The sequence below is a fragment of the Trichechus manatus genome, unplaced genomic scaffold (genome assembly GCF_000243295.1).
Source record: "Trichechus manatus latirostris isolate Lorelei unplaced genomic scaffold, TriManLat1.0 scaffold00128, whole genome shotgun sequence".
In the NCBI taxonomy this organism is placed as follows: Eukaryota; Metazoa; Chordata; class Mammalia; order Sirenia; family Trichechidae; genus Trichechus; species Trichechus manatus.
This window is the reverse complement of record NW_004444064.1, coordinates 4,575,217-4,586,560: the sequence shown is the minus strand read 5'-3', so window position 1 is coordinate 4,586,560 and position 11,344 is coordinate 4,575,217. Positions and strand designations below refer to the sequence as shown.

At 48.6% G+C, this 11,344-nt stretch overlaps 1 protein-coding gene across 2 annotated transcripts in view; it reads left to right on the top strand.

Moving 5' to 3' along the window:
- The window catches only part of TRPM2 (transient receptor potential cation channel subfamily M member 2), a 103,332-nt gene that overhangs the window by 88,713 nt on the left and 3,275 nt on the right, over positions 1-11,344 (top strand). For both annotated transcript variants that reach the window (XM_023739067.1, XM_023739069.1), the window contains 4 exons: positions 392-493; positions 7,079-7,165; positions 8,370-8,475; positions 10,085-10,186. In XM_023739067.1, the coding sequence (XP_023594835.1) occupies positions 392-493; positions 7,079-7,165; positions 8,370-8,475; positions 10,085-10,186 (397 nt within the window). The remainder of the gene's footprint in view (positions 1-391; positions 494-7,078; positions 7,166-8,369; positions 8,476-10,084; positions 10,187-11,344) is intronic.

Genomic DNA, 11,344 nt, shown 5'->3' with positions numbered 1-11,344 from the left:
GGGGTGAGGAGAGGCCGTGTGGGTCCCGGGGTGAGGAGAGGCCGTGTGGGTCCTGGGGCGAGGAGAAGCCGTTTGGGTCCTGGGGTGAGGAGAGGCTGAGTGGGTCCTGGGGTGAGGAGAGGCCGAGTGGGTCCTGGGATCAGGAGAGGCCGTGCGGGTCCTGGGATGAGGCTGTGTGAACCCGCTAAGAGGCTGGTCGCTGAGCTAGCTGCAGGCCACTCTGGGCCTGTGGCCCTGGGGATCTGCTTTGAGGGCCGGCCTCAGGGGCAGTCACGCAGGCTGCCCAGGGAACTCGGAGCGAAGTCTCCTCGCCTGGGCCCCTCCACATGTCCTCAAAGTGCCACTGCTTGGGGTCTGCTGGTCACAGGCTGGGTCTTCTCTCTGTTTCCAGCTCCCTGGAGCTGCTGTCCAAGATCAGTTACAACACCGTGGATGGGCTGGTGGACCGCCGGAGCTTCCATGGCCCCTACACAGTCTGTGACGGCCTCCCCTTGTGAGTGCAGCGGCCCAGGCATTCCTGGTGGGGCTGTGCCTTTGGGGTTTTCCTCCTGAGGTCTGGTTTCCCACGTCCACTGGAAGCATTAGCTCAGCATCCCTACTCTGAGTCATCTTTTACACTCTCCCAGCTGATGGTGAGGGGAGATGGGGGGGCAGTGGCTGTCCCAGCTGGGCCTCAGGCCATGCTGTGTCCCTCAGTCCTGATTAACCTTCTTGGACTTCAATTCGGACCTCAGTAACATGGGGATGTCTGTGCTCACCAACTCAACAGTTCTGTGAAAATGACATTAGGTGAAAGCGCCATGTAGCGGGAAGTGTGGCCCCAGGGGAGGGATGGTTATTGCTACGTTCAAGGCATGGCTGTGCTTCTCCTCTGTCATGTTATCCTTGTGGATCGGCGTCGCACTGCATTTTACAGGGGAGGAGAACCAAGCATGAAGGGGTCAATGGCTTGTAGCAGTCACGCCCAATGGGCATTTGTTGAACTCCTATGTGTGGTAGACTCTGGGAGTTCAAGGAGGTGAAGGACCTTTCCCTGCTTGGAGGAGCTCAGGGTGTAATGGGAGGCCTGGCACCAGGGGCTGGTTGAAGGGGCCGTCAGAATTCAGAGGAGAGCAGGACTGCTGGGTGTGGTGGCCTGAGGAGCAACCCAGAGCAGGAGGGAGGTGAGGGTGGTGGGCCTTTCGGGAAATGCTCTGCAACAAGAAGCGGTAGTTGTGTAAGGAGACAATGGAGATGTGTGGGGGTGAAGATGAAGACCAGGCCAGGAGTGGCCTCAGCCCCAGACTTTTAGCTCTGGATGCTCCGAAGCCGTGGGGCAAGGTGGTGTTTAGGAAGGTGAATCTGGTTGCTGTATGAAGAACAATGAGGAGAGAGGGCCAAGCAGAGAGACCTGCAGGTGCCCAGTGCAGGAGCCTGGTGGGACTGAAGAGGCAGTGACAACCTGCTCTAAGTGACGGTGGTAGGGGAGTGGGCAGGTGTGAGCCATGTGAGGCAGGGAGAAGGACCAATCGGACTTCAATAGAGTAAAAAAAGCTTTTTATACAGTCAACATTTTTATATAGTTTATTTATGAATTCTATTTTTATTATATTTTTCCTAGGTATAATTTCCTATTATAAAATCATAAAGACACACCTTTCTATTTTCTTTTAATAAATTTTAAAATTAGGCTTTTTTCATTTGGGTCTTTAATACATCTCGAAGTTGCTTGTGTAAGATGTGAAGAGGGATATCATTTTATTTTATGTCCCCAAATGAAGAGTAAATTGTTCCGACCCTTCCCTCCACGATCCCTTACCACTCGAGGTTCCTTCTCTGAGGCGTACCAAAGCCTGAAGGTATTCGCCTCTGACTTGGCCTGTTCCACTCATTTCTGGACAGGGTCACACGCTTTATTTGCCATCATTTTGATTCCTGTTTAGGCATGATCTTCAACCTTGTCTTTCCTAGTCTTCACCTTTAGTTTTTCTATGAGGTTAAAAATCAGTTTGTCTGGTTCTATACAAACCCTTTTGGGCTGTTGATAGGAATTTTATTGAATGTATAGAAAAATTTGGGGAGAACCGACACACAATAATGAATCTTTGGTGAATGTGTTCGTTACTATTTTATTTGGGCCTTCCTTAAAGTTTTGTAATTTTCTTCATAAAGGACTTGCTCTTTTCTTTTTTTTTTAAGATTTATTTCTAGATACTTTATAAATTTTTGTTATTACTGTGAATGGTATATTTTTTCTATTATATTTTCAAATTTGCTTTTTAGGAACATAGAAGGTTACTGATATTGTATGCTGACTTTTTATCCAGCAACTTTACTAAACTTCCTTATGAGTTATATAATTTTGTACATTTTCTTGGATTTTCGATGATCATATAATCTGCAAATAACAATTTTGTCTTTCCCTTTGCAATCATTATGTCTCGTTCCTTTTTCTTGCCTTATTGTGTGGGGTAAAATCTTCAGTAGAATGTTGAATATTGGTAGTATTAGCAGACTTTCATGTCTTGCCTCCGACTTAATGAAAATGCTTTCAATGTTTCACCATTAAGTATGATATTTGCTAAAGTTTTTTTTTTATAAATACTTTTTATCAGTGTAGGAATGTTCTGGTCCCAGTTTGCTGGGAGTTTTTATCTTGCATATTTGTCAAATGTTATCAAATGCTTTTTCTGCCACCAGTTGAGATAATTATATGATATGTCTCCACATTAACCTAATCAGTATCTTTTTGGGGGGACACAATTCAATCCATAACTATGCGTGCATTGTATTTATAGATTCTCTAGTGTTGAGCCATCCTTGAACTCCTGGGATAAACCCTTCGGTTACATTTAATATACTGTTGGAGTTAATTTACTGTTTTATTTAGGAATTTTGTATGTGTTCAAAAGTCACATTTGCCTATAATTTATGTTCCCTTGTTCTGTCTTTATCTGGTTTTAGTACAATGTTACACCAGCTTCATGGAATAAGCTGGGTAGCTTCTTTCTTTGGAACTGCTTGAATGAGGTAAAGATCATCTGTTCCTTGAAAGTCTGATAATACCTGTAAAACATTTGGGTCTCGCACCTTTTCAGTGGGTGGATTTTCAACTACTTCATATTAGCTAATTGTTTGTGGAATCAGGTTTTCTGTTTCTTCTTAGGTCCCTTTTGGTAATTGTGATTTTCTAGAAAACTATCCATTTCATCTAGCTTTTTCAATATATTGTGTTACCGGTGCTCAAATTAAATTTTTTTAAAAAATCTCTAATATAAATATACAGTAGTTTTTCTCTTTTGAACATTGGTATTTATTATGTGTGTCTCTTATTTTCCTCGATTACTCTTGCCAGAGGTTAATTTTATAAACTTTTCAGTTTTTGGTTTTGTTGATTGTTGTGATTTTGCTTCTGTTTTGTCAATTTTTGCTTTTATTGTCTTCCTTCCTCCCGCCCTCCCTTCCTCCTTCCCTCCCTTCCTCCCTCCCTTCTCTTTTGCATTTTCTCTTGATTTGAATGCTACAGCTAACTTCTTTTCCATCTTCCTGGTTTTCTAATAAAGGTACCTAACACTAGAAAGTTCTTTCTAAGAGCTGGGAGGTGGAATTCCTTAAGTTTTGACATATAGGGCTTTCACTTTTTGGTTGATAGATTTCATTATAATTTTCTTTTTAGCTTTCAGATGATTTAAAAATGCATTTTTTAGTGTTTAAGCCATTTTATATTGTTGTTGCTTTCTCTTTATATTGCATTTATGTCAGAGTGTGATCTGCATTGCACTGATTCTTGAAATTGACTGAAATGTCCTCAGTGGCCCACCACCCACCAGGACCTGAGCTCCTGTCATCTCTCCCCTGGACTGCAGTGCAGCTCCTCCCTGCTCTCCCTGCCAATGCGAATCTTCTGAGTCACGCACTGTGACGACTTTTCTGCTACAGGAGTGAATGTCCACACTCCTAAGGCCAGCCCCTCCCTGCCACCGGATCCCACCTCCTGCCCCTCCTCCCGCTGGATCCCTCCTCCTGCCCCTGACCCACACATCAGGTCGCGTCTCCTGCCGACTTCTCCTTCCTTTTCCTACGTCATCAGTTTTCTGCTCTCTTGAACTGTTCCCGTCAGCATCACGTGCCGTGATCATTCCATCTTTAAACCAACTCTCCTTCCCTTTGCCCTGCATCCCTTCCCGTCATGGTTGGCCCACTTCTTTGGGCCCTTTTAGGGGACAGCTCCTGGAATGAGTCGTCTTTGCTCCAGTTTTTCTCCCATTCTCTCTTTTTTCCCATACCCTATTTTTTTATCGTGGTAAAATATACACAGCACAGAATTTACCATTTTAACCCTCCTTAAATGTACAATCCAGTGGCGTTAATCATACTCTCAGTGTCGTACGAGCGTCACTGCTGTTTGTTTCCAGATGTTTATCACCCCAAATAGACACCCTGTATCCACTAAGCAATAACCTCCCATTCCCCTCTGCCCCCAAGCCCACGGGACCACCAGTCTATGTCTTGATGCATTTATTCTCTCTAGACATTTCACACAAGTGGGATTATACAATATTTGTCTTTTTGTGTCTGGCTTATTTCACTCAGTATAATGTTTTCCAGGTTCCCTCATGTGGTAGCATAGATCAGAACTTCATTCTTTTTTATGGTGAGGTAATATTCCGCTGTATGTAGACACGACATTTTGTTCACCCATTCATTTGTTGATGGATACTTGCCTTGTTTCCACCCTTTGGTTATTGTATAAATGCTGCAATGAACATTGGTATACAAGTATCTGTTTGAGTTCCCGATTTCAGTTCTTTTGGATATATGCCCACTAGTGGAGTTATTGGATCACATGGTAATTCTGTGTTTAACTTTTTGAGGAACTGCCTGTTTTCCAGAGCAGCTGCACCATTTTACATTTCCACCAGCAATGGGCAAGGGTTCTAATTTCTGCACATGCTCACCAACACTTGTTATTTTTCATTTTTCTGATAATAGCCAGCCTTGTGGGTGTGAAGTGGTATCTCATTGTGGTTTTGATTGCATTGCCCTAATGACTAACGATGCTGAACATCTTTTCATATTGGCCGATTGTGTATCTTCTTTGGAGAAACATCTACTGAAGTTCCTTTTCCAATTTTTTGACGGGGTTGTTTTTCTTTTTGTTGTTGAGTTGTAGGAGTTCTGTATATATTCTGAATATTCAACCCTCACCAGTTATATGGAAACCCTGGTGGCGTAGTGGTTAAGAGCTATGGCTGCTAACCAAAAGGTTGGCAGTTTGAATCCACCAGGTGCTCCTTGGAAACTGTATGGGGCAGTTCTACTCTGTCCTGTAGGGTCGCTGTAAGTTGGACTTGACTCAATGGCAACAGGTTTGGTTTGGTTTGTTTTTTATCAGTTATATGATTTCCAAATATTTTTACCATTCTGCAGGCTGTCTTTTCACTTTTGGAGCACTGGTTGCACAGTGGTTAAGGGTTCAGCTGCTAACTAAAAGGTCAGCAGTTCAAATCTACCAGTCGATCTTTGGAGACCCTATAGGGCAGTTACACTCTGTCCTATAGGGTCGTTATGAGTCAGAATCGACTGAGCAGCAATGGGTTTTTGATGTACAAAAGTTTTTTTTTTTTATTTTGATGAAGTCCAGTTTATCTATTTTTTCTTTTGTTGCTCAAGCTTTTGGTGTATATATCTAAGACTCCATTGCCATATACAAGATTTACCTCTATGCTTTCTTCTAAGGGTTTTATGGTTTTAGCTCTTATATTTAGGCCGCTGATTCATTTTGAGTTACTTTTCATATGTGGTAATATGGTATGAGGTAAGAGTCCAACTTTATTCTTCTACAAGTGGAAATCCAGGTGCCCTTCCACCATTTGTTAAAAAGACTATTCTTTCCCCATTGAATGGACTTGGCACCCTTCCCTTGTCGAAAATCAGTTGGCCATAGGTATGTGGGTTTAGTTCTGGACTCTCAATGTATTGGTCTGTATGTCTGTCCTTATACCAGTACCAAAATGTACTATAATTACTGTGCTTCATAGTACATTTTAAAGTCAGGAAGTGGGAGTCCTATTTTGTTCTTTTTCAAGATTGTTTTGGCTGTGTCTTAGTCATCTGGTGCTGCTGTAACAAAAATACCACAAGTGGATGGCTTGGACAAAGAGAAGTTTATTCTCTTACAGTCCAGTAGGCTTCAAGTCCAAATTCAGGGCATCAGCTCCAGGGGAAGGGTTGCTCTTCTCTGTCAGCTCTGTAGGAAGGTCCGTGTCATCAGTCTTCCCTTGGTCTGGGAGCATCTCAGCACAGGAACCTCAGGTCCAAAGGATGCACTCTCTTCCTAGCACTGCTTTCTTGATGGTATGAGGTTCCCATGTGTCTCTGCTCGCTTCTCTCTTTTATATCTCAAAAGAGATTGGCTTAAGACACTATCTAATCTTGTAGACCTCATCAGTATAACCGCCATTAATCCATCTTATTACATCATAATGATTGAATTTACAACACATAAGGAAATCACATCAGATTACAAAATGGTACACAATTATACAATACTGGGAAACATGACAGAGACAAGTTGACAGATATTTTTGGGGGACACAATTCAATGCATGACAGGCTGTTCAGGGCCCTTTGCAAATCCATGTGGACTTTGAGAATCTGCTTTTCCATTTCTGCATAAAAGGCTCTGGTGGAATGTCACTGGTTTCTACCACTTCTGGTTTGTCGTATTAGATTTTATGGAACAGAAGTTTTAGAGTCTGGCTTCACTCTCCTGTCATAAACTGGAAGGCTGAGCTTGCTTTTAGACGTGTCCCAGGGATGGGTTTGCCAGGCAGTGAGTGACATGAAGGGAGGGGGCGAGTTGGAAATCATGGTGGGGGGCCATGGAGCTGAGGCTGCAAGGAGGGGTGCAGTGAGTGAGCAGGGTCACCAGGCTGGAAGTCCTGGTGGGGAGGAGTGGTCAGCGTGAGGCATGAGGGGCTGGGGCTGGGAGGGGGAGCTCAAGCCTGCCCAGGTCCACCATCCCTTCCAGGCTGTCCTCCCTGCCTTGCCTGTTCTCCTTCATCGGGGCAGGCTAAGCCAACCATTCTTCGCCTAGGAACCCCATGGGCCGCACGGGGCTGCGTGGGTGCGGGAGCCTCAGCTGCTTCGGACCCAACCACGCACTGCACCCAGTCGTCACCCGGTGAGTCCCCACCAGCCAGCACCAGGCACCACTCAGGACTCTTCTCAGGCTCTCTAGAGGGTGCTGAGAGAGCAATTCCTGCACCGGGTACACATCTCGGGCATGTATTTGTCGGGTGGATCTGGGCGAACCTAGACAAACGCCGATGCATAGGTGGGAATGTCCACACCCCTCACCTGCCTGGGAGAAAGCCAGACCCCTGACTCTTGTTAGAGCGCCCTGCTGGGAGAGGGCAGGGAACGACTACCAGGGCCCATGACCAAAGACAAAATTACAGAAAATAAAAAAAAAAAGAGAGAGAGAGAAAATAAAAAATATATGTAACCCCACTGTCTAGCAATGCTAATATTTTGGAATTTATCCTTCCAGGAGGTACACACACATCCACACACATTCACATCCACAAATATACACACATCCATACACATATATACACACAAGTGCATGCACACACCCACATGGACACACACATCCACACACCTAAACATCCACATATATCTGCACACATCCACATATACACGTACATATACACACATCTACATGTACACACACACATTCACGCAAACACGTACATATGTACACATACAGAAATTGTGCACACATCTGCACATATCCACACATCCACACCCATACACATCCATCCATCCACGTATGCATACACATATCCACACATCCACCTACACACACACACACACACACACACACACACACACACAGCCCTTAATTCCCTTGCCACCTGCACATCCCTCTCAGCCTTTGTCCTGCTGCCTCCCCGCTGGGTGCAGACATGTGCTAAGTCCTTGGGGGGCTGCCAGGGGTGCTCGCTGGGCCAGGGTGCACAATGCTGTAGGCTCACATCAGCATTTTCATAAAGTCACAGAAGTAGGATAGTGAGCCAGAGGGCATGTGCTTCTTTAAGACTTTTGATTTTAAAAATTTCTCCAAAAGGGCTGGATCACTTTCTAATGCCACCAGCAGTTTTGGGGAGTGGGAGGGGCGTTGCCTAAGTGGCTTTATCTCAGTTCTTTCCTGGGACTGGGGTCCTGAGAAGAGAAAGAAGGGTTGAGCCAGCGTGGGTAGCTGTCTAACAGCCCTCACCCAGGGAAGGGAGGGTGCAGGCGGAGCTGGGCCATAGCCCTGCCCTCTCCTGGTGCCGGTGGGGGGTGGAGGTGCCATCAGGGGGATGAGCGCTCCTCACCTGCAGGTGGCGGCGGAACCAGGACGGGGCCATCTGCAGGAAGAGCATCAAGAAGGTGCTGGAGGTGCTGGTGGTGAAGCACTTATGGTCGGAGCACTGGGCGCTGCCCGGGGTGAGTGCCCGCCAGCCCGCCTGCTCCGCCGTCCCTGGGCACTTTTTTTGCTCCCTCGTCCACTCCACCCTCTACTGAAGACCCCCCTGCAGGACAGTCCCACACTGGGAACACTGAGACGTGCACGCCCTCATCCTAGATTCTGAATCACAGCCAGGGCTGGAGTAGCTGCTGTGTCCCGTCCAGCTCCTCATTGTACACTTGAGAAAACAGACGTCCAGATTCCTTTCTGGTGTGCTTTTTGGTGAATAAACACTTACTGAGCACCTGTTGCATACCACGCCCAGTGGAGGCAGAATGGGTCCCCAGGAGGAGCCCGAAGGTTGGGGTGGAGACAGGGCCTTCCCCAGGGGCCCTGGGCACAGGGCACACACCTTCTCTCTCTCCACCATTCCACCATTGGGGCCTGGGCTGAGCCCTAGAGACAGGAGGACATTGCCAGGCATGGAGGATTGGGGGAGGGGGTGGGACAGAGGGCTGGAGTGTGGCCCTAGAGGCCTTATGGAGACAACAGAATCAGGCCACGGAAAGTTCTGGGCTGTTCCTGTTGAAAGTGACTCCGAACTGCTGATGCTTTGCTCCCAGATCAGCCCCTGCAGCCCCGCCAGGCAGAGCTTTACTGAAGACTCAGCATAGGCTCTCCATGGTCTGGGGGACTTGACGAGATGGCCCAGCCGTCCGCGTCCGAGATGGCAGTCCTGAGCGGTGGCGTCTCCTCCGCCTGTTCTGGGAGTTTAGGCTCTACCAGAATCCTGTGGCTCACCGTGGTGGTTACCCAACACCAGGCACCTGTTCCGTGGAGCTGGGACACGTTAGTGGGGCAGGCATGGGCTAGACGAGGTTCAGGGTGAAGCCCAGCTGCTGCCATCCGTTTGCCCATTCGCCTGCCCTGGGCAGCACCTGGTGTCTGCAGACATGGCCCCCCACCAAGCTGAGAGAGGGGCTTCCCTAGCCCTTGGTCACAGGGCCCTGAAGACCAGCCCCTCTCCCACTGGGGTCCCCTCCTGCACACGGACCATGTGGGAGTGCCCTTCCCCACTCCCTGTGTTCCGGCCTGTCCACGCAGGTGCCTGACCAGCCGACCTCATTCCTGCTCATGCATGGTCTGAGCTGGGCTCCTGTCTGCTCTGATTTGGGCGCCAGGGTCTTTACTATGCGTGTGCACAGGCCCCATGGGGTGTGTGTGTGTGTGCAGTGGGGAGAGAGGCTGGAGAAGGCCGAGAGCGGGAGGCCCGGGAGGCCCAGGCAGTCCGAGCTGTGACTGAGGACTGTGAGGCCCTCGAGAAGCTCATGAGCCCTTCAGGAGCTGAGAGGAACAAATGGAGTTCCATAGATGGGTGGGGTGCCGGGTGCCTGTGCACGGGCGGGTGGCCAAGAGCCCAGCATGCAGGCAGGGAGAGAGATGGGGATTGAGGAGGACAAATGAAGCAGCCAGCCTACCAAGTGGAGTGGAGTGTGGGGCGGTGGCACCTGGGTCACTTCTCTGGAAGCAGTGCTGGTGGAGGCGGGTCCTAGGACCCTAACAGCAGGTCAGGGTGGACGTGGGCTGGGGAGGATGCAGGTTGGGCAGGGCAGAGCATGGCTGACTTGCCTGTGCCCCTCTACTCAGGGCTCCCGGGAACCAGGGGAGACACTGCCCCGGAAGCTGAAGCGGATCCTGCGGCAGGAGTTCTGGCCGTCCTTCGAGAGCCTGCTGAAGCAGGGGGTGGAGGTAGGGCGCTGCTCTTCTCTGCTCCCCCCTCCTGTCCCACAGTCCACATCCTGCAGCTCCTGAGGGCAAGGGAAGAACCTGGACCAGGCACGGCGCTCAGTGGCTCACCCTCCCTCCCCATCCCTGGGACAGGCTGTGATTGGGGCTGCCCTCAGCTGGGCACCAGGGTCTTCAAGAGGATGTGAATAGGCGCCACGGGGCGTGAGTGCAGGGAGAGAGAGATGCTCCCTGGTGGGGAGAATCCTGCACGTTCCGGCCCCTCTGAGGGTGGTGCACACAGCCCCTCCTCCAACACCCACTCTGCCCGATATCCTGGGCTCAGATCCTGCACTGCAGGGCCCCACAGGGGTCTGCAACCACACATCTCCCAAGTAGGAGGACTGTGGGGCGCCAACTTCCAGTCATGCCAGAAAGGGGTGGCACAGCCTGGACCCTGGGGATGGCCAGGTGCTCCCAGTGCACCTGCACTTTTGCAGATGCCTTTTCTTTTTGTTGAATGCTTTCTTAGCTGCAGAAGTAATAGATGTTTTGTGTCACAAATCCAGAAATACAGATGGGCAAACAGCAATGAAGGCCACTGGCCCCCTTCACTGCCACCGCTCCAATGCACGTGGCGGGGCTGCCCACACCGCTTTGTCAATGTCTTTGTGAGCTCAATGTCAGCTCCCTCCACCCACAAAGATGCACATACACTCTTAACAAAAGCAGAGTATACCATGCATATTTTCCCACAACTTGCTTTTTCACCCAGCTCACGATGGTCAGTATTTACAAATGTACCTTATTCTTTTTAATGACTGTTAGGTGCCGTCGAGTCAGGTCCAGCTCATAGTGACCCCATGCACAACAGAACGAAACCCTGCCCGGTCCTGCGCCATCCTCACAATTGTTGCTATGCTTGAGCCCATTGTTGCAGCCACTGTGTCAATCCATCTCATTGAGGGTCCTCCTCTTTTTCGCTGATCTTCTACTTTACCAAGCATGATGTCCTTCTCCAGGGACTGATCCCTCCTGATAACATGTCCAAAGTATGTGAGATGTAGTCTTGCCATCCTTGCTTCTAAGTAGTATTCTGGTTGTGCTTCTTCCAAGACAGATTTGTTCGTTCTTTTGGCAGTCCATGGTATATTCAATATTCTTTGCTGACACCACAATTCA